This window comes from Sarcophilus harrisii, chromosome 1 (genome assembly GCF_902635505.1).
Source record: "Sarcophilus harrisii chromosome 1, mSarHar1.11, whole genome shotgun sequence".
In the NCBI taxonomy this organism is placed as follows: Eukaryota; Metazoa; Chordata; class Mammalia; order Dasyuromorphia; family Dasyuridae; genus Sarcophilus; species Sarcophilus harrisii.
The window spans coordinates 331,075,520-331,100,234 of NC_045426.1; the positions used below are offsets into that span (position 1 = coordinate 331,075,520).

The window sequence follows — 24,715 nt, forward strand, 5'->3', positions numbered from 1 at the left end:
TTGGATCCATTCACAGTTCCACCATCAGTGTCCCAGTTTTCCCACATTCCCTCCAACATTCGTCATTATCTTGTCCTGTCATCTTAGCCAATCTGAGAGGTATGTAGTGGTATCTCAGAGTTGCCTTAATTTGCATTTCTCTGATCAATAGCGATTTGGAGCACCTTAACATATGACTAGAAATAGTTTCAATTTCTTCATCTGAAAATTGTTTGTTTATATTCTTTGACCACTTATCAATTGGAAAATGGCTTGATTTCTTATAAATTTGAGTAAATTCTTTATATATTTTAGAAATGAGGCCTTTACCAGAACCTTTGAATGTAAAAATGTTTTCCCAGGTTATTGCTTCCCTTCTAATCTTGGCTGCAATAGTTTTGTTTGTACAAAAACTTTTTAACTTATAATCAAAATTATCTATTTTGTGATCAATAATTATCTCTAGTTCTTCTTTGGTTACAAATTCCTTCCTCCTCCACAGGTTTGAGAGGTAAACTATCCTATGTTCTTCTAATTTAAAACTTTAAATTGTTGCTGGGATAAAAAAGGTCTCTTAAAGAGACAAAAAATTAAAATTTTTTGACCCTAGTATCTGATCTTTTAGAAACTCTCTTTGCACACAATTTAGAATTGGAGGTTGTGGGCCAACTCAAATTTCAATCATGTGATTTGCATTTCAGATTATTTGATGCCTAAGAATTTAACTTTGGAAGTCCCCTAAAATCTCAGAACATCAGAGCTGGAAGATGACCAAACATCTGATCCAAGCCTCTTACTGGAAAATAGTCTCAAATAGGGCAAATGAGTACATTAAGATCAGACAGGTAATTACTGGTAGAGTCAGGAACCAGTTCTTTTGACTTTTAGATACCTCTGAAGCTGAATCTTTTAATTCATTGAAAGGCACCAGATTTTATTTCATCATTGCATTAAACCAGGTTCTTACCAATGTGAAACTCGGAGCTTCAGAGTAGAGGCCAGAGTACTAGGTGGGAGGAAGCTTTGTGAACATTAGGCAGTTTGGCAGGAAGATTACTGGAGTCCATTGTGGTGGGTCCAGGTTCACTTGGGTATTATGAACTCTCACCAATAAAGATTGAGAGCAAGGGTCAGAGTAATACATTTACTAATTTTAATATGTTTGAGAAATAGTTCACATTGTTTTTTATTTTAAATAAAAATCCTGCCAGTAAGAATTTTAAACTTCTTAGCATGAATGTTCAAAACCATTGTATTCATTGGTGAGGAAGACTATGCTATGTATGGACCAGAATAATTTTAATAAGATCACTTGGTTGATAATGAGTACAATGTCACTTGAGAAAAGATAAAGTTATTAAACTAAATTGCTGGAGAATTAGTATAGTACAGTGGTTTTCTGTATTTTTGTGGAAGGCAGCATTTGAACTATTTAGGCAGCTTATAGAGCTGTGCATAGTAGAGTCCATACACACTGTGATACTGGATAAGTCAGTTAATATGTGTGCCTCAGTTTCTTTATCTGTAAAATTAGAGTTATCAATAGCACCTAATTTTCAGAGTTGTTATGAGGAACAAATGAGTTAAAAGTTGTAAAGCACTTAGTTTAGTACCAGAGTCACATAGTTGGTAAATATCAAAAGCTGGATTTGAACTTATGCCTACCTTATTACATGTTCAAGGCTCTATTCACTATTCAGTTGTGTCCAGCTTTTCATGAATTCATTTGGAGTTTTCTTGGTAATGATACTGCAGTGATTGATTATTGAATTATAGTAAAAGTTTTCTGGATAGGTTTTTGACTAATAAATATGAGTCTTGATGTTCTGGGTAAATTCCAGGGTAGATGTCTCTTGTTTACATTAATTGAATCTTTGAGAATGTTGTCTCTATACACTTGAGAGGAATTGTTTTTATTTCCTCTAACTCATTCTCTGACATTACTCTGTATATTTGCAATTATATAGAAGTAGAGGAGAGTGAATTTCCTCCCTTCCATAAGCTGATCATACATCACTGATGGTCTTTTGTACATTCTGTATATTCCACAGACATCTCAAAAACAATATTTATTAAAGTGATATCATTATATCTCAATTCTTTTGCCCACCTGTCTTCTGTGTAATACTTCTCTCTATTTACATGACCACTACTTTAGTTTTGAGTTTCAATTATCTCTTATATGACTAATGCAATAATTTTTTAAATCTGCCTCAAGAATCTTCCCATTCCAATCTATTTCAGATGAGAAAGTGAATTTTCTAAAGAATTGATCTGATCATTTCCCCACTTCTGTTCAATAAACTTCCATTCTATTGCATCTAGAGTTAAACTTCTGTGTTTGTCATTTAAAGTTCTTCCCAACCTTGCTACTTCCAACTTTCCAGTTTTCTTACACTTTTCCCTTCCACTGTATTCTATGAGCCAAGTACTCTATTCTATCTGCTGTGCCTGGAACTTGATACTTCATCTTCTGTCTCTGTACCTCTGTACTCACCATCCCCCATGCATGGCAACTCTGAGGTACCACTACACACCTCTCAGTTTGGCTAAGATGATAGGAGGGGGTGGGATATGAGAGGGGATGTGGGAAAACTGGGACACTGATACATTGTTGGTGGAGTTATGAAGTGATCCACGCATTCTGAAGAACAATTTAGAACTATGCCAAAAGTGCTAGCAAATTGTGCACACCCTTTGATCCAGTAGTGTTTCTACTGGGCTTATATCCCAAAGAGATCTTAAAGGAGGGAAAGGGACCCACATGTGCAGAAATGTTTGTGGCAGCCCTTTTTGTAGTGGCAAGAAACTGGAAAGTGAATGGATGCCTATCAGTTGGAGAATGACTGAATACATTATGGCATATGAATGTTATGGAATACTATTATTCTATAAGAAATGATCAACAGGATGACTGTAGAGAAACTTGGACTTAACTGATGCTAAGTGAAATCAGCAGAACCAAGAGATCATTGTACATGGCAACAAGATTATACGATGATCAATTCTGATGGATGTGGCTCTTTTCAACACTGAGACAATTCAGATAAGTTCCAATGATCTTGTGATGAAGAGAGCCATCTGCACCCAGAGATAGGACTGTGGGAAGTGAGTGTAGATCACAAATTAGCACTTTCATTCTTTTTGTTGTTGTTTGCTTGCATTTTATTTTCTTTCTCATTTTTTCCTTTTTAATTTGATTTTTCTTGTACAGCAAGATAATTGTATAAATATGTATGCATATATTGCATTTAATATATATTTTTACTATGTTTAACATATATTGGATTACTTGCTATCTAGGGGAAAGGTTTAGGGGAAGAGGAGAAATTTGAAACACAAGGTTTTTCATGACTTAATGTTGAAAAATCATCCATCCATATCTTTTGCAAATTAAAAAATGTTCATTAAAAAACAAAACCAAAACCAAACAAACCAAAAGAATATCTGAGCCAAGAACAGTGAAAAACTTGTGTTTGCTTTTGAAACTTCCAAGAAAACTTCTTTTTGGTTGCCTAAGGAGGATCATTTAATATGCAGCCAGGAAAGGCAGTATATACTCATTTTTTGAGGCACATTAGCCAGAGTTTAGGCAAAAAGCATTTTGCATTTTTTTTCACATCAATAAGTGTGATTTTAATTAGGTTGGGCTTGTAAACCCATTGAGCTTGTAAGCACTCCTCCCCAATCTCTGAATTTAATTGAAAGAGATTGATAATTATGAGGTAGTAAAAAATATTTAAAATTTTAGGCAATTTCAGCTGGCTTCAACTCAGTGCAATAAATGGATAAAGTTTTCCAATCATGACTTCCTCCTTGGAAGTTCTTCATGGCTTTTGTATTGCTGCTGCTGGTGTCTCTTGCATAAAGGTATCAGACTCAAAGCACACATTTGTTTTAAGCTTATAGCACTCACTTATTACATCAGTACTACATAAATCTTTGTTCCTCTTCACAAAGACTCAACCCAAATATATATATATATATATATATATATATTTCTAAACAAAAGACAGAAGGCTATATAACATGCCTTAAGGAATAGCAAAGTGGATTAATGTGAGATCTCTTACAAAGAACTATGCCATAGGGGTTTCATTGAGAAGAGGACTTTTGAGTGAGCAAATTTCTCACAGCAGCTTTCACATCCTTGTTCCGAAGACTATAGATGATGGGATTCAGCATGGGGGTGACCACCCCATAAAACATAGATATGAGTTTGTCTGTTGCTTGCAACTTGTCAGCTCCAAGAGGGTCCTGAGACTTGGGTTTTGCATACATGAAGAAGATGGTCCCATAAAATATGATCACCACTGTCAGGTGGGCTGAGCATGCGGAAAATGCTTTGCGCCTTCCCTTGGCTGAGTTCATCCTCAGAATGGTATAGAGAATAAAGACATAGGAGAAAAAAATCACCAGCAAAGGTAGAACCAGAAAGACCATGTTGGAGACCACCATTGTAATCACATTGAGGGCTATGTCAGCACATGCTAACTTTAAGACTGCTAGGATCTCACAAGTGAAATGATTAATGACATTATTTCCACAGAAAGGTAACTGCATGGCAAGAGCTGTTTGAACTACTGAGTTGATACCCCCTGAAAGCCAAGACACTAAAGCCATCAGCACATATATGATCTTGTTCATGATGATGGGGTATCTTAGAGGGTTGCAGATGGCTACATACCGGTCAAATGCCATCATTCCCAATAGTAAACATTCAGTCGATCCCATGGCAAAGCCAAGGAACATCTGTATTGCACATCCTGTGAAGGAAATGGTTTTTTTCTTGGATAAGAAGCTTACCAGGGTTGAAGGTATAGAAGTAGTTGTGTAACAGATGTCTAGAAAGGAGAGGTTACTGAGGAAGAAGTACATTGGGGTATGAAGGTGAGAATCAAATATACTTGCTATAATAATGACACTATTGCCAAACAGAATTATTAAGTACATCATTACAATTAGAATGAAGAAAATGATTTCTAGTGTTGGGTAGCCAGAAAGTCCCAGAAGAAGAAATTCTGTCACAAAACTTTTATTTATTCTTTCCATTTCTTCCTCTTGCAGGAGTTCATAGGAAGAAATAATGTAAAATTCTTTTATTTTAGACTCACATATTGTAAAGATCTCCAGCAATCTTTCATTAGGTTGTCACTATGAAGCTTGGTTTGAAATTATTTTCATTTCTCATCACAATGAAGAGTTTCTGGATCTTAAGTGATTAAAAGACTTTATTTTTCATCAATTTACATTATCCCAGGAAGCCTAAAAGTGCCTTCCTCTGTTTTTGATTTCAGTCTTTAGGAACTCAGGCTTGTCATGTCTTTAAATTTAACTTGCAGTTAGCAGAATCGTATATTCCTTCCCTCACATACATGATGCTTCATTTTATAATACCTGGAGTACTTCAGGATCATGACATTAACATTTTAAACATAAAAAAAAAATGGAACAATTAGTTTCTCTGGAGTAACTGGTTGCTGTGTCTCAGAAATTGTGAAGAGGAAATCTCAGAAGAAAAGCTGCTGAGATAAATAAAATAAAATAAAGAAGGAATATTTTCAGTTCCTTTTGGAAAGGAATTGTTTTATGACCTGAGCAGTTGAATTAAAAGTTAAGATAAAATAATGATAACTAAGTTAACATTTATATATATATTTATTCTGTGCCCTGCCTTGTGGTAAATTATTTTCTCTTCTGATCCTCACAACAACCTTGTTTTTGTAATGTTCAGTTGTTTCATTGATGTCTAACTCTTAATGACCCCATATGGGGTTTTCTTGCCAGAGATACTGGATTACCATTTCCTTTTCCAGCTCATTTTACAGATAAAGAAACCGAAGCTAATAATGTTAAGTGACTTGGATAGGGTCTTACAGCTAATAAGAATTTGAGTTCAGATTTGAACTCATGAAGATGAGTCTTCCTTATTCCAAGCCCAGTGCTCTATGCAGTGCACCACTTAGCTGTCCCCTTTCCCTTTGCAAGGAGGATCTTATTATATTATCCTCATTTTACAGATTAGAAAGTCAAGGAAAACAGCAGTTATATGACTTGCCTGAAGTCACACAGCTAAGTATGTGAGGCTGTATTTGAACTAAGGCTTTTTGGACTCCAGGCCCAGCATTCAGATCATTGTGTTACCTAATCACCTCTGTTAATATCTTACATAGTTAAGTATAATGCTTTACAATTTGCATAATGCTTTTCCACATATTATTTCATTTAATCCTTCCATAAGCCTGTGAAAGAAAAAGATCAGAGATTATTAAATCCTCGTTTTGCAGAACATGAAACTCTTGAGTTTTTAATGGTTTATAAGGAAGTTAATCATTTTATCAATGGCAGAAGAAGCAGGACCACAGCTCTTCTTTTCTAAGTGTAAGTCTATTGTTTTTCTAAGTTTCTACTATCTTTAGATAGTAAGAATGAGGGTTGGAAAAAGACTTTGAAAATTGTCTAATTCAGTATCTTCCTTTTTGACATGATAGAAATAAGACTCAGAAGTGAAATCTCACATTAGTAAGTATCAGAGGCCCTGTGCCTGGCTGTCTTGTTTGTTCCTGGTTTGCAACATTCTCTAATAGCAAGAACTCCTTTCTTAACATCAGCTCTGATCAATGATCAGGGAGGAATGTTTTGTGTCTGTGTAAACTGTGTAAACTTTGATAAGCAACTGTCAACATGAAAAGTGCCCTCCCTATTAATTCTAACTTTTCTACAAAATAAGGTATAGTAGATTATATTTTACTGGAAGCTCAAAAGTACCTAGATTTTCAAAAGGAAAACATTTCCACTTCCCCCTGTATAAACTACTCCTTCAACTACTTTATCCTAATTTCCCTCCCTTAATTACCTGTCTAGATTTTTCTAAAAGGGAATAACATTGCTTTTTTGAAGCACTCATCTTCTGGAATAATATTCTTATAGTAAATATGATTTAATTCCTTTCTTCATTCAACAAAACACCTGTTATGCACTGTGCACTGTACTGGGAGCAAGGGAAACTATGAAGTTTAAATAAAACAAGTCCTTGCTTTCATGGAATTTATAATTCCAGAGGGATTATACAAATATAGATAACAGATAATATTACAATATTATGCAACCAGTGCTTTGAAAAATTACCAAATACATGTGAGATTCAAAGCATTTCTATTTGCTTCAGGAAAGTCTGTAAGCTGCATATTGCATTAAAATATAATGTCTAATTTACTGGTTAATATTTTCATTCCATGAGCTATTCCATTTTTCTCCTTTTCTCCCTCTAATGTATATATAGATTCTAGTTTTGTGTCCTGTTTGTGATTATATGTCATACAAAATTGTTTCATATGTATTCATTCCTAGGCTAAAATTAACATTAACCCTATTTTTCCATTATTGTACTATTATATAATATGGGAATCCATGAATGACATTTTAACATTTTTTGGGCCATGGATCCCCTTGATAGTCTGATGAAGCTTTGAATTCCCTTCTCATAATAGTGTTTTAAATGCATAAAATGAATAGGATTACAAAAAGTTAGATTGAAATAGTTACAAAAACATTTAAAAATAGTTCATGGTCCAAATTAGGAACCCCTAATAAAGCATACCGGGTTAGTGATCATTTGTCCTTTGTTTAAAAATCAATTAACAACCATATGTGTTTATTATAACATCAGCCATTGTACTAACTGTTGGGGATACAAAGAAAGTCAAAAAAATTTTTTTTTGCTCTCAAGGAGTATATGGAAATAATAAATAAATAATAAGTTTATAGAAGATGCAGACAACACAGATGAAGGTAATCTGAAAAGAGAAAGCACCTGGGGAAAATGGGAAAAATCATTTTGCTGAAGAGAGGATCTGATTTGAGTCTTGAAGGAAGCAGGGAAAGCAAGAAGTGAAGATAGGTGCCAACACCATTCCATTCTTGGGAGATAGTAAAAAGGCATAGAGTGTCTCATGGGAGGACTAGTATATTGGTCAGTGTAGTTAGATTATGGAGTATGTAGAAGGTGGTGAGGTAAAGGTTATGTAATTTGCCCAGAATACAATACTCGTATTTGAACCCAGACCTTTCAGACTCCAAGCCTAACATTCTGACCAGTATGTCATGCTCCCTCTACATAATATGCATGCAACAGGCACTTAAAGGTTATTATTTGAATTAATGGATTGTTAAATATTATTCTTCAATCTACTGAGAATACTAAATAAAATCGACCAGCTAATTGGATCCTATTTTCTACATGTTTTTCCATCCACAATTTTTTACCTCGCATCCTGTAGCTACTTGTTCATTAAGATATCTACCTCTGATATGTCTCTTTAGGACTTTCTCCTTCTAATTACATTCTTTGAGGTTTTTCTCACTAAATGACTTTTCTCAACTTGCATCCTCCTTGATATTTCTGAGGCATTTTATACTGTCAGTCATGTACTCCTCCTCCTGTCATAGTTTTTGTGATATTGTTCTCCCTAAATATGAAGGTAAGGTAATTTGTTTGCTGTGTCTTGAGGCAAAAGACAACATCCCTAACTTCAACCCATAGGTGTACTACTGGTTTCGTTACTGTAAAGTCATTTTTCAGTCATGTCCACCTCTTTGTGACTCCATTTGGGGTTTTCTTGGCAGAGATATTGGAATGGTTTGCCATTTCCTCCTCCAGCTCATTTTACAGATGAGGAAACTCAGGCAAACATGGTTAAGTGACTTGTCCAAGGTCACATAGCCAATAAGTGTCTGAGACCAGATTTGAACTTAGGAACATGAGTATTCCTGACTTCAGGGCTGGAGCTCTATCCACTGCAACACCATTTTCATTTCTCCTTCAAACAAATATTTTACTAAATATCATGGCATCTCAGAACATCAGATCTAGAAAGAATTGATTTGAACTTAGGAAGATGTGTCTTCCTGAGTGCAGGTCAGCACTCTCTCCACTGGGTGACTTAGCTGCCCCTATTCCTGGTTACAAAGAGACAAAAGGAAAGAGTTTGAACTCATGCACATCCTCTGAAAATCACAAAATCTTATGAGTTATGAGAGTGGGTAATCAAGTATAGTATCATAGGTGATCAGATATTGGCAAGGGAAAGAAGAGAAAGCTTAAAGTTCATATGACCCATTACCTTCAAATTAAAAGTCAAGTCATCATGGCCTAGAAAGGTGTAATGAACCCTCAGTGGTCATACCTCTAGTGCCAAGGCCAAGACCAGAATCCAGGTTTTCAGGATCACAGGCCAGGGTTCTCTCCATAACATTATGTTACTTCTCTCATTGACATTATCTTATTGTAAGTAAAGCACATCTTTATTTTCTTATCCAAATTATAACTCTTGTGCTTTTCATTATCACAAGAAATTAAATGATCTAACATATTTTCCTTTCCTTTAAATGACTTTTCAATGTACTTTGATGGACATTGCAATCTGTTTATTAGTCAGTTCTCTTGCCCTTCCAAGTCCATTTTTGAGCAGAAAAATTTTTTATTCTTATGCTGAGACATTTTTCCTTTTCATTTAATCTGATCCAGGGTTGTTATCAAATCTCAATTTATTTTAATTTCTGAATTGGATTAATTTCAACATGAGTGAAACCAGGCATATTCTGAAACTACTTTGGCTTTAACAAACGTAATAATCTAATCTTTTATTTTTTTAGCTTCAGTTCTTTAGGTCTTTTTACCTAATAGTTGGATTTTTGTTTAATGGTTCCTGTACACTGAAATCTATTTGTGCCAGAAGCTGGAAGAACTTCAATATGAGAGTTTCATTTCAGGTAATTAGGTCTCTTAATTCTATTGTTTATTCTTATTACCATACCCAGGACCCTTTGTCTTGTATTGTAAGATTTTATGAAATAAAAAAAAAAGAATTCCCTTTATTAGATTGGAAATTCTTTAACTTCATAATTTATTTCTTTTCAGATTTTGCATTCTCCTTCATCATTTAAAAATATTTTTATTGTTGTTCAGTCACTTTTCAGTCATGTCTGACTCTTTGTGGGATTTTCTGAGGAAAGATACTGTAATGTTTTGTAATTTCCTTCTCCAACTCATTTTATGGATGAGGAAACTGAGGCAAACAGAGTTAAGTGACTTGCTATGGTCACACAGGTAATGTTTGAAACTGAATTTGAACTCATGAAGATGGGCTTTTCTAACTCCAGGTCCAATACTTTATCTGCTGTGCTACCATGCTGCCACAAATCTTTTACATAGTAGATGTTTAATAAACACTTCTTTTCCTTATGTAGCTTAGTACTTCAGTTTTTATAAGGTTTAAATCTATTTCCTCAGCTATGTGATAACAATGGTAGAAGATGGAATTGGAGACAGGAAGATGAGTTCAAATTCTGTCTCAGATATTTACTTATGTACTTACTGAACCTGAAAAAGTCACTTAATCTCACTCAACTTCAGATTCATTATCTATAAAATCAAAATAATTATAGTCTTATGAGGATCAAATGAGTAAATTTATGTATAGTACATTATAATCCTTAAAACACGATGAAATGCTAATTATAATTTATAATAGTGATTATTAGATATATTAGTCTGTATTATAATATATATTTATATCACATTATTATGACATATATCATAATAATTATTATTAGTATTACTTCCTGCATTTTGTATGAGATTACATATTATGTAGAATAACAATGAATTCTTGGTATAAGCCTTTTTATAAAATCACTCAGGAGAGAAAATAGCTACAATTGAATAAAATTACCAAATAATGACTTAGTAGGCCAGGTATTGATGTGTAAAAGTAGTTATAGATCAGAATATTTTAAATCAGACTTCACAATATATATAATAAAATTCTGCTGTAGTTATAATCAGAAACTGAAAAATTCCAGTGTAATATCTGGCCAAAGTTTACCTGGAGGTTTGAGGAATTATTTGTACTTCTTCAAAGAAATACCTTACTGTTTCCAGAACATCACCAAAAATTTTCTGAAATTGACAGTTTGCATTCATTTCATAAGCTGCCAGACTCTCATAGATGGATTACAGTAAATATTTGTTAAGCAGCCATTACCCAATACAATCATGGCTAATCCCCAAAGCAATTTAAAGTTGAAAAGTGAAAAGTGCCAAAGTTAGAAACTTTCTGCTCCTTCAGGGACAGTGATCCACAGAGCAATTAGAAAGAAGATGTTACTGCATCTTAATTGAAGAGTGAATTAGAGGAATAGGAAAATGGTTCTTGTTAACACAACTGTAGGGAGGAGGAATTTTGAAGAATAAGTGACCAATTTAAGACTGTAGGTCAGGCAAATTGGACAATTAAGACAGAGTTTTGAAACTCTATCTATTTATCCATATAAATATTTATCTCCTTTTATCTACATCTCTCTCTCTCTCTCTCTCTCTCTCTCTCTCTCTCTCTCTCTATATATATATATATATATATATATATATATATCAGAGGATACACAGGTACATATGCATATTGTTATTCAACTCAGTTCTTGAAGAAGACCAATGACATCAGGAAGGTGATGTCTTGATTTGCAAGTGAAGTGGATTTAAGTGAGGTAGGGCTGTGCAAAGTCATCAGTTTCACTTTCTCTTCCATTCACTCGAATTCAGTGGCAAGACTTAGGTTAGGATAACTGGCAATGACCCAGGATGCAGTGTAAGAACTTGTCTTTTTTAACCTAAGATCTTTCTCAGATCTGTCTGTCAGAAACAATGCCCATTCAGCATTAAAGGCTAGGTTAGAAATGAGACAAAAGATAGTCTAGTTTGCTTTCCCAAAAGAATCAGTCTGGCTGGGGAACATCCTCAGAGTTTCTGTCCAGGACCAAAAACAATTTAAATCAAATGACTTGTTCCTAGCTATATAACTAGTAAATGACAAAGATGGGATTTGAATCGAGATTTTCCTAAATTTAGAAAATCCTATATCATTATGTGGTAGAAAGAAGATTTTTTTCAATAATTAATATTTTCATTGAAAATTGTTTTTGTTGTGTATTAAATATAGGACTTGGATTAGATAATTTCTAATTCTAATTTTGTATGAACTTCTGTTAAACATGTTTGATTGACATTACTCATCCTTTCCCAATTCTGTAGTCAAATTTATAAAGAAAAATTAAATATAAATAGGTTAGATGATTAGATGATTAAGTTTTCAAAAGTTAAAATCCAGAAATGCTTTCTTTGTCCTTAGAGAAGTTTCCACCCCAAATTTTTGTGGATCTGAATCTTGGAGAAGAAAGAGATGTCACTTTTGGGACTCTATGTTAATTTTCTGTTGGATAGCTGGGAGTGGGATGGGAGGGTTGAAGATCTATTGCCCTGCTTGTAGAGTGAGGTTGCGGTTTAGGATTGAGATCACTTAATGAGATCATGGACTGAGAACTGAGCTGGAAGAAGTAAAGATTGAGTAGATTGGAAATGTTCACTTAACTGTCACAAAACTAGCAACTGCTGCCTAATTGAGATCAAAAGACAGCTTGGTCATATAGTAGTTAGACCATTGTGCCTGGAGTTAGGAAAACCTGAGTTCAAATCTGGTCTTGGAAATTTGCTAGCTGCATGACTCTGGATAAGTCACTTAAGTTCTTCCTGCTTCAGTTTATGCATATGGGGGCATCTAGGTGGTGCAGTAGAGTGCAGGCCCTGGAGTTGGGTGGACCTGTGTTCAAATCAGGTCTCAAACACTTACTAGCTATGTGACCTTGGGCAAGTCCCTTAACCCCATTTATTTCAATTTCCTCATCTGTAAAATAAGCTGGAGAAGGAAATTGCAAACCATTCTAGTATTTTTGCCAAGAAAACCCAAAATGGGTTCATGAAGAGTTGGATGTAAGTAATCAACTGAACAACAACAGTAAAATGGGGACAATATAATAACACCTCATAGGGTTGCTGTGAGGAGCAAATGAGATGTTTGGAAAGTGTTTTGTAAAACTTACAATGTTATAAAAATGCTACTCCTATTATTCCTTCTTTAGTTTCTTTTTCCCTTGTCTACTCAGAGGTCTTGTTATAAAGCTCCCACTAAGTTTTATACATTTACTTTTCCTTTCCATCTCTTTGTTCACCTCTAAGGAAGGGAATGGAGGAAAATAGGAAACTATCTAGTAATATTACTATATTACCATTTATGTATAAGATTTATAGGACTTTATACATTTTATTTCATTTGATCCTTGCAAGAATCCTGTGAGTTAGGTGCCATTATTATTATCACCCTCATCTTACAAATAAGGAAACTGAGGTTTAAAGACTTAAAATAACTTGGTTAGTCTCATGCAGCTAGAAAATGTCTGAGGCAGAATTTGAACTCAGGCTTTCCTTTGTCTTAGGTCCAGTGCTCTATTCACTGCGGTGATATTACAACTGGATGTTTAAACTTTTTGATTATTTCTTTGAATTTTCTGTTATCTGATTCTATTCATAAATCTCAAGGCATTAAAAGTGAATTTTCAAATTCTGTGAGAAGAAATGAACAAACATTACAAGGAAGAATCTGTCTCAAGAGACAGATTCTTCCCCACAAAGGAAATGGAGTTCAAATGTTCTACCGAAGGTGAGGATAGTATTCCAATAAATTGAACAACAATCTCCCTAGCCTACATTGACAAAGGAACAATTCCAACAAATTCCATGATGGTTTAGAAATGAAATCAAAGAATTAAATGAAAATTATAATAAGAAAAATCAGTAGCCAGAGGATCATAGGATTTGAAATCAAAGTGTGACAATAAAAAGAATGCAAAAATCAAAATTGTAAAACCTATGATGTCATTAGTGTGTATTTATTCTTCAAATGCCTATTGCAATTGTTCCATGCATTAGTAAATAATTTTCATGATCTTCTGGGAAAAATTAAGAAAGGAAGGTAGGCAGGAGGGAGGGAAAGAGAGAAGGAAAGAAGGAAGAAAGGGAGGTAGAAAGAAAAGTTATCACCGGATGAGCTCTCTTTTATCAATGAGTCTCTGGTCCTCAGAAAACAGCTAGAGTCTGATTGTTGAATCTATGCTGAAATGCTTCCCAATTTGATAAAACTTTGTAGAGTTGGCAAAGGCCTTAATAAATCAGGACCACGTAGCAGTTATAAGCTATTACATCAAATTTAGAGAGCAGTCTAGATGTAGTACCATATGCTGTATATGTGTCACAAATGTAAGATTTAAGAAGAACATTGTTGTAAATAGCAACCTGTCTAAAAATTAGTAGATAATTCTGAGAGAACTGATTGAATTTTAGGGACATTAAGTAATTTGCCCATGGTCACAGAACTAGTAAATGACAGAGACAATATTTTAAGCCATGCTTTCCAGACTCCAATTACATGTATACATAATTTATTTTATATGCAATATAACACGTGCATATTATATATATGTAAACTTATAGGTAATATTATATATATGTATATATACTTCAGAACCTCAAAGACAAAAAGGGGAGCAGAACAAACATTTATTAGGCACCTTCTAAGAATTGTTCTGTATACATTACAAATATTATGTCATTTGATTATATCATAATTTTAATCAACATAAAAGTGAGATTCAGTGGATACTGAGTGTAGATAACTAAGTCTCATATTCTCTTATGAAAAATTCTATAAATGCAAATGTGCTTCAAAGGTCATATAGTTGATGTTGTTTTACTTACTGCCATTACCCCAAAATTTTTTCAACCAACCCAAAAGAAGATGAAATGATAAAAAAAAAACAAGCTATAATATGATACAAATGAGGTTTAAATGCAAAAACATCTAAGGAACATCATCTAATATATAAGAGCAGTAAAGAAAGCAGGAAGAATCTATAGTAAGAATGAAATACTGGGTAGACAATCCAAGTTATGAATTAATATCTTTGTAATACTTTTAAAAAGAGTTAATTGACAGAGCCAAGATGGTGGAGAAGACACACATGGCATTCTAAGCTCCTCTTATACCCTCACTACTAATTACCAAATTCAGCCTCAAAAATAGTGCTTGATTGGTAAAATCCATGAATGTTGGAAGTACAACTTACCAGTCAAAGATAATCTGGAAGACCACTAGAAAAGGTTTGTCCTGATCTGGTGGGAGCAAGCCAGTGGAGACAAGGAGGCAGAACCAGAGGCTAGCATACTGAATGGACTGGGGCGGGGGCGGTCTCCGTGGATGAAAAATTTGCAGGAAGGACTTTACCATAAGTTGGCTGCTCTGCTTTAGTTGCAAAGCAGTAGATCAGCAGAGAAGTTAAAGCCAAAGATAGAGTGTACTCCAAAAAATGCTAGAATCTAACAGGATTTGGCTACACCCACACAGCACCTGGGAGTGACTCAGCATGGACAACAACACAGCTGTGCAGCTGTATTGTGCAGCATGGGGCTTTTGCCCAGGGCAGTTATACTTCTTGGGGCAGCTTCTAATCTGCACAACATGGGGACTCTGCCCAGGGCAGCTTCAAATCTACATAGCAAGAGGACTCTACCTGGGGCAATAGAACTTCCCTGTCACTGTGCTTCCCAGAGCAGAAACACTTCTGGTGTGGGGCTCTTGCTGATCCATGCACAATGGGATTCTGTCCTGGGCAATGAGACTTTCACTGCTCAGCCACTAGCCCCAGGGCAGTCACTGTACAGCAAGACTATTCCCAAAATAGAGATACTTCCAATGTGAGGCTATTCCCAGAGCACTTCTGCAGCTGGGCCACTCTTAGCAGCCCATTTGTAGGACAGCTACTGTCCATATATCTATTTCTGCTCTGTAGAGGAAGCTGGTAATCTCCTTGCCCTGAAGCCAAAACCCAAGGGCTTTTAAAAAATGAGTAAGAAGGCCAAACATATACTAATGATGGATAGCTTCTATAGAGAAAGAGAGCAGGTTTTCAAACCCAAGGAGACTAATAGCGGCAGCCTCTTAACAAAAACCCAAAGCTCTCCTAGGAGAAATTATAAGATATCTTAAAAGAGAGCTAGAAGAAAAATGGGGAAAGGAAAGAAAAATTCTGCAAGAGAGTATGGAAAAGGCATATAATTTTCTTAAAGAAAAATTTGATGAAGTGGAAAAAGAAAAAAAAAACTTCATGAAATGTGAATTGGAAAGGTAAAGAACTCCCAGGGAAACGGATTTTGTGAATTGGAAATGATAAAGAACTCCAAGGAAAGTAAGATTTATGAATTGTAAAAAGAAAATAACAGAGTAAAAAAAAATAGTGAAATGGAAAAAAATTCCAGAGAACAAAATGACTCACTTAAAAACTCAGTTGGACATATACAAAAAGAAATTTTAAAAAGCTAATGAAGAAAATAACTCATTAAAAATCAGAACTGACAAATAGAAATGAATGATTCATTGAGACACCAAGAATCAGTCAAGCAAAATCAAAAAAATGAAAAAATAGAAAAATATGTTAAATATCCACTTGTAAAACAACAGACATGGAAAATAGATCTAAGAGAGATAATTTGAGGATTATTGGACTTCCTGAAAATTATGATGAAAAAAGAGCCTAGACATATTGTACAGGAAATCATCAAAGAGAACTGCCCAGAGGTAATAGAATCAGAAGGTAAAATAGGCATTGAAAGAATTCATCAAACACCTTCTGAAAAAGACCCTAAAATAAAAACCCCAAGGAATATTGTTGCTAAATTTCAGAATTACCAGACTAAGAAAAAAATATTACAAGCAGCCAGAAAAAACAAGTTAAATACTGAGGAGCCACAATAAGGATCACTCAGGATCTAGTTGCTTCCACATTAAAGGATCAAAGGGCCTAGAATCTGATATTCCAAAGGGCAAAAGAACTTGGAATGCATCCAAGAATAAACTACCCAGCTAAGCTGAGCATTTTCTTCCAGGGAAGAAGATGGACATTTAATGAAACAGGTGAATTTCACTTGCTTCTAATGAAAAACCAGAATTAAACAAAAAATTTGATAGGACTCAAGAGAAGCAGAAAAAGGTAAAAAGAACTCTTGAGAACTGTATTTATGTTATGGACATATATAAAGAGTGCATGTATAATTTGATTTTACTAATATAATATATAAAAAAGAGGAAATAGAAATGGAAAGGGTATATAAATAAGAAATACCTTCTTAGAAGTAAGTTCATTTCAAATCATTTCAAGAACGTGACTCTCTCCATGAGAACTTAGCCTTTCTTTAACCCTATGAGACTGGGAATATGCCACATGTGTTTGGCTTCACCTCTACAATCCCAGGAACTAGCCACTCCTTGGGACAATGGATGCCAGTGAGGGTTGGCCCCCTCCCTGACATCTACATTTATCAAGTCATATCTTGGAAGCTCATCTGGCATTTCCTTCTCCTATACCTAACTTTCTATATGTAAGCAAGTTAGCTCTGTGCCTTCTTTGTTTTCAAGTCTTATAAATTCAGTCCCGTTTTAATGCTCATTGGGCTTCACCCACGGAGATACTATTCTGCCTGGGATAAGACTTTTCCCGGTCGAGTTTGAAGGCTGCAACTGGATTCCCTAGCCATTTTCCAGTGCTCCTTAGATCGGTGATGTATCTTACCTCTCTCTCTCCTATTTTAATCATAGTTTTCCTTATTCTTTGTCTTTTATGTATTATTTATTGTATTGGTTGTTATTGTAGGCAATCTATTCTGTGTATTGTATAATTAAATTTTACTTTCACTTTAACTGAGTTTAAAAAAGTGCCATTTATGGGAGTGATCCGAACCTATCCTTAAATTAACAGAACAGGATAGTATCAGAAAAAGGAAAAAGGGGAGATAAAAAGAGGAAAACTACATCCCATAAAGAGACAAAGGAAACCTATCATATCTGAGGGAATTTAGGGAAGGGGAGGAACATTGTGTGAATCTTACTCTCATCAGAGTTGTCTCAAAGAGAAAAAACTGACATATTTATTTGGTTTACCGAGAAACTTCTCTCACCTAATGAGGTGGGAGAGGAAAGGGAAAAGTAATAAGGGGAAGGTATAAGAAAGGGGAAAGGATTCAAAGGAGGTAGGAGGGACTAAAAAGAGGGAGAGCTGTGTGAGGCAAGTGGTGCCCATAAGTTTAATATTGGGAAGGGGGATAAAGGGAGTAAGAAAAAGAAAAGCATAATTTGGGAATAATAAGATAGCAGGAAATACAGAATTAGTCATTTTAACTGTAAATGTGAATGGGATGAACTCTTCCATAAAGAAGAGGTAGATAGCAGACTGGGTCAAAAGCCACCCTACAATATGTTGTTTACATGAAACAATTTAAAGTAGGGTGATACATACAGAGTAAAGATAAAAGGCTGAAGCAGAATGTATTATGCTTCAAGTGAAGTCTAGCCATCCTTATCTCAGATAAAGCAAAAGCAAAAATTGATCTAATTAAAAGCAATAAGAAAGGAAATTTTATCTTGATAAAGGATAGTAAAAACAATGGAGCAATATCAATACTAAACATATATGCACCAAGTGGTATAGCATCTTACTTCCTAAAGGAGAAGTTAAGAGAGTTGCAAGAAGAAATAGACAGCCAAACTATAATAGTGGGAGATCTCAACCTTGCACTCTCAGAATTAGATAAATCAAACCACAAAACAAATAAGAAAGAAGTTAAAGAGATAAATAGAATATTAGAAAAGTTAGGTATCATAGATCTTTGGAGAAAACTGAATGGAGACAGAAAGGAGTACACTTTCTTCTCAGCAGTTCATGGAACCTGTACCAAAAATTGACCATATATTAGGACATAAAGACCACAAAATCAAATGCAAAAAGGCAGAAATAGTAAATACATTCTTTTCAGATCATGATGCAATAAAAACTACATTCAACAAAAAGCTAGGGGTAAATAGACCAAAAAGTAATTGGAAACTAAATAATCTCATCTTAAACCATGTTTGGGTGAAACAGCAAATCACAGACACATATTTTCACCCAAAAGAATGACAACAGTGAGACAACATACCAAAATTTGTGGGATGCAGCCAAAGTGGTAATAAGGGGAAATTTTATATCTTTAGAGGCTTATTTGAATAAAATAGAGAAAGAGAAGATCAATGAATTGGGCTTGCAACTTAAAAATCTAGAAAAAGACCAAATTAAAAACTCCCAATCAAATACTAAACTTGAAATTCTAAAATTAAAAGGAGAAATTGATAAAATTGAAAGTAAAAAAAAAACTATTGAATTAATTAATAAAACAAAGAGTTGGTTTTATGAAAAAAACTAATAAAATAGATAAACCCTTGGCAAATCTGATTAGAAAAAGGAAGGAGGAAAATCAAATTGTTAGTCTTAAAAATGAAAAGGGAGAACTTTCCACCAATGAAGAGGAAATTAGAGCAATAATTAGGAGTTACTTTGCTCAACTTTATGCCAATAAATTTGATAACCTCAGCGAAATAGATGACTACCTTCAAAAATATAGGCTTCCCAAATTAACAGAGAAGGAAGTAAATTGCTTAAATAGTCCCATTTTAGAAAAAGAAATAGAGCAAATTATTAATCAACTCCCTAAGAGAAAATCCACAGGACCAGATGGATTTACATTTGAATTCTACCAAACACTACAATTAACTCCAATGTTATATAAACTATTTGAAAAAATAGAGAATGAAGAACTCCTACCAAATTCCTTTTATGACACAGACGTGGTACTGAAACCTAAACCAGGTAGGCTGAAAACAGAGAAAGAAAATTATAGACCAATCTCCCTAATGAATATTGATGCTAAAATCTTAAATAAAATATTAGCAAGAAGATTAAGAAAATAATTCCCAGGATAATACACTATGACCAAGTAGGATTTATACCAGGAATGAAGGGTTGGTTCTACATTAGGAAAACTTTTAGCATAATTGACCATATCAATAACCAAATGAAGAAAAACCATATGACCATCTTAATAGATGCAGAAAAAGCATTTGATAAAATCCAAATCCATTACTATTAAAAACACTTGAGAGTATAGGAATAAATTGACTTTTCCTTAAAATAATCAGTAGCATCTATTTAAAACAATTAGTAAGCATCATATATAATGGGGATAAACTGGAATCATTCCAATCAGCTCAGGAGGGAAACAAGGTTGCCCACTATCACCATTACTATTCAACATTGTATTAGAAATGCTAGCTTCAGCAATAAGAGGTGAGAAAGAGATTAAAGGAATTAGAGTAGGTAATGAGGAAACCAAATTATTACTCTTTGCTGATGATATGATGGTTTACTTAGAGAACCCCAGCAATTCTACTAAAAAGCTATTAGAAATAATCTGTATCTTTAGCTGCAATGTTCTTCTCTAAAATGTGATATTCTCTGGGAGTGGGTTTCTTGGGGGTTTTCTGGAGGCATCCAGTGATCACCATAAGTGCAGCCAGGGATTAAAGTAAAAATCCATTATTGTTTCCTTTTAAGTCTTGTGTCCTTCCTGAGGCCCATTTAGCTTTCTTAGAGCCTATTTCTTTCTTTGGTTCTGATAGCTCTTGCCACTAGTCCTTTGCCTCTGCCAGCTTCTGCCTCTAGATTCCTCTGAATGAGCTTCTAGTGGATTCTCTTCTTTGGGCCTGAGAGTCCTTCTTATATATGCTCTCTTAAATGTGTGAATCTTTGGAAATTATAGTAAGTACTAAGTACACGTAAATTAGAGAATCATTATCTCATCATTTCCACTGATTTGGCACCTTGTAAGAATCTTAACATTTAACAAAGTTGCAGGATACAAAATAAACCCACATAAGTCATCAGCATTCTTATATATCACTAACAAAATCCAATAGTTAGAGTTACAAAGAGAAATTCCATTTAAAGTAACTGCTGATAGTATAAAATATTTTGGAAATCTATCTGCCAAGGGAAAGTCAGGAACTATATGAACAAAACTACAAAAAACTTTCCACACAAATAAAGTCAGCTCTAACCATCTGGAACAATATTAAGTGCTCTTGAATAGGTCAAGCAAATATAATATAGATACCTAAACTAATCTATTTATTTAGTGCTATACCAATCAGACTCCCCAAAAAACTATTTTAATGACCTAGAAGAAAATAACAACAAAATTCATCTGGAAGAACAAAAGGTCAAGACTTTCAAGGGAACTAATGAAAAAAAAATCAAATGAAGATGGCCTAGCTGTACCAGATTTAATATTATATTATAAAACAGCAGTCACCAAAACCATTTGGTATTAGCTAAAAAATAGACCAGTTGATCAATGGAATAGATTAAGTTCAAAGGACAAAATAGTCAATAACCTTAATAATCTAGTGTTTGACAAACCCAAAGAATCCACCTTTTGGGATAAGAATTCACTGTTTGACAAAAATTGCTAGGAAAATTGGAAATTAGTATGGCAGAAACCAGGCATTGACAATGTAAGCCAAGATAAGGTCAAAATGGGTTCATGATCTAGGCATAAAGAATGAGATTATAAATAAATTAGAAGAATACAGGATAGTTTAACTCTCAGACCTGTGGAGGAGGAAGGAACTTGTGACCAAAGAAGAACAAGAGATCATTATTGATCACAAAATAGAAAATTTTGATTATATCAAATTGAAAAGCTTTTGTACAAACCAAAATGCAGACAAGATTAGAAGGGAAACAATAAACTGGGAAAACATTTTTACAGTCAAAGGTTCTGATAAAGGCCTCATTTCCAAAACATATAGAGAATTGAATCTAATTTATAAGAAATCAAGCCATTCTCCAACTGATAGTCAAAGGATATGAACAATTTTCAGATGAAGAAATTGAAATTATTTCTAGCCATATGAAAAGATGCTCCAAGTCATTATTAATCAGATAAATGCAAATTAAGACAACTCTGAAATATTACTACACACCTCTCAGATTAGCTAGGATGACAGGAAAAATAATGCTGAATGTTGGAGGGGATGTGGGAAAACTGGGACACTAATACATTGTTGGTGGAATTGTGAATACATCCAGCCATTCTGAAGAGCAATTTGGAACTATGCTCAAAAAATTATCAAACTGTGCATACCCTTTGATCCATCAGTGTTTACTTCTGGGTTTATATCCCAAAGACATCTTAAAGAACAGAAAGAGACCCACATGTGCAAAAATGTTTCATGGAAGTCCTCTTTGTAGTGGCCCAAAACTGGAAACTGAATGGATGCCCATCAATTGGAGAATGGCTGAATAAATTGTGGTATATGGATGTTATGGAATATTATTGTTCTGTAAGAAATGACCAACAGGATGATTTCAGAAAGGCCTGGAGAGACTTACATGAACTGATACTGAGTGAAATGAGCAGGACCAAGATATCATTCTATATTTCAACAACAATACTATATGATGATCAATTCTGATGGACCTGGCTCTCTTCAATAATAAGATGAACCAAATCAGTTCCATTTGTTCAATAATGAAGAGAACCAGGTACACCAGTGAAAGAACTCTGGGAAATGACTGTGAACCATTACATAGTATTTCCAATCCATCTCTTTTTGTCCACTTGCATTTTTGATTTCCTTCACAGGTTAATTGTACATTATTTTAAAGTTCGATTCTTCTTGTGCAGCAAAATAACTGTATGAACATGTATAGTTATACATATATTGTATTTAACATATACTTTAACATATTTAACATGTATTGGTTTACCTGCCAACTGGGGAAGAGGGTAGGGAGAAGGAGGGGAAAAATTGGAACAAAAGGTTTTGCAATTGTCAATGCTGAAAAATTACCCATGCATATATGTTATAAATAAAAAGCTATAAAAAAAGTTAGCCTCAGCTGAATTGGATAGAATATCTGCTGAGAATTTATCAGAAAAAATGTACCAGAATTGTATAAGATGGGATACATGGGGAGAGGGATTGTGGTCTTCCTTGTAGAAGAATATATACCACAATGAGGAATTCAAAGTATCCAAATAAGTTATTGTCTTATGAAGTGGACCAGCAGTATAGAGCCAAGTCAAATCTTTCAGTTTCCATAAGGACAGATTTCTGCTTAGCACTTTCTTCACTGCAGCATTCACAATCCTTGTTCCTCAGATAATAGATGATGGGATTGATCATGGGAGTAAAAATCCCGTAAAGCATGGTCAGCTTAATTGTGGTCAGAAAGGCTTTGGATTTGAGCTTCATATACATGAAGATGATTGTCTCATAGAAGATGATGACCATGGTCAGGTGAGATAGGCAGGTAGAAAAGGCTTTGTTTCTGCCCTCAGCAGAATGGATCTGTAAAATGGTGGAAAGGATGAAAACATAAGAAAAAAGATTAATAGCAGAGGGATGAATGTGAAGATTACAGTTCCTACCAGCATGATGAATTCATTCAGGGAGATATCAGCACAGGCCAGGTGCATGACAACCAGTATTTCACAGGTGAAATGGTCAATGACATTTCCCCCACAAAAAGGCAACTGCATCTTAAGAATGGTTTGAAACAAAGAGTTAAGACCACGTATTAGCCAGTACACAGTAGCCAGGTTTGCATAAATAGTCCTGTGCATGACAGTGGGCTATTTTAGTGGAATACTGATAGCACATAGTGATCATAACCCATGAGAGCCACCAGGATGCACTCTGGGGTTCCCATGGCAAAGGAGATTGACATCAGGGTTGCACATCCTAAGAAGGACAAGGATTTTCGTGTAGACAGGAAGTTCACCAGCATTTTGGGCAGAAATGAAGATGAGTAACAGATATGTAAGAAGGAGAGATTACTGAGGAAGAAACACACACTGGGGGTGTGAAGATGGGAATCCAGAATGCTCAGTATGATAATGACACTATTTCCAAAAAGGATGACTATATTGTCATGCATAACACAAGAAAGAAAATCTCAAGTTTGGGGTATTTGGAAAGTCCTAGGAGAATGAATTCAGTTAAAACTGTTTTATTGGTGTTTTCCATTTCTCTCTCTCAGCTGCAGGATATGAGAGGAGAATGGAGGACAAAGTACCATTAGGACATTTTAACAAATATTTGAGCCTTATGAAAATGATATTCATGGATTGTATTATTGGATATAGTTCTTGTCTTGGAGTCAGGAGGACTTGAGTTTGAATCCTGTTTCAAGCACTTATATTGTGACCCTGAAAATCATTTCACCTTTGTTTGCATTAATTCATTATCCATGAAACTGGAACAATAATAGCATCTATCTTGGAAAGTTATTATGAGTGTTAAATGATAGAATATGTAAAGCATTTTGAAAACCTTGTTTTTTCCCCAAATTCTATTCTCTTTACTCGATTATGCCATCCATATGGAGTCACTATTTCATTCAAAAGTCTATATTCTTCACTTTATAAAGCCATCTAGATAAAGTTACTGATTCTAGTGTTGTCCATCTTCCAGCCAATTAATAGCAGAAATAATTGCTAAAAACAATCTTTAATGAGTTAAGGAATTCAGTATCTTGCTTTCTATATTTAATCAAAGTTAGAAGTAATTTCATACAAGCACAGAGAAAGGCATAAATATATAAAACACTTTGAAAATCTTTGTTATATAATTCTGAGAAAAGTTTAGAGTTGGAGGAAGAGCTAAGATTGACTTATAATGAGAATTTTCTTTTGGAGCTATTTAATTAAATCCACTTGCCTATGATACAAGTTAGACCCACTTTATATAGAATGAAGGATGTCTAAGATAAATTTCATTTGATATGGAAATTTAAAAAAAAAGTTTGCACATGTATACTTCTAAAAGCTCTTAAATTATTCTTTCCTTCTAGTAAGTCTAAGATCTTAGCAGTATCAGTGAAAGTCATCATTGCTAATTATAATTCAATAAATCTCTTC

The 24,715-nt window shown here is 34.4% G+C and overlaps 1 protein-coding gene and 1 pseudogene across 1 annotated transcript; both read right to left on the reverse strand.

The window, feature by feature from the left end:
* Positions 1-4,074: 4,074 nt before the first annotated feature.
* Positions 4,075-5,067, reverse strand: LOC100919138 (olfactory receptor 13C3-like). The gene has a single exon (XM_003763263.3). It carries the CDS (start codon positions 5,029-5,031, stop codon positions 4,075-4,077), a length of 957 nt encoding a protein of 318 aa, XP_003763311.2. The 5' UTR covers positions 5,032-5,067.
* A 14,497-nt stretch (positions 5,068-19,564) lies between these two features.
* Positions 19,565-23,822, reverse strand: LOC100919137 (annotated as a pseudogene).
* Between the last annotated feature and the right edge of the window lie 893 nt (positions 23,823-24,715).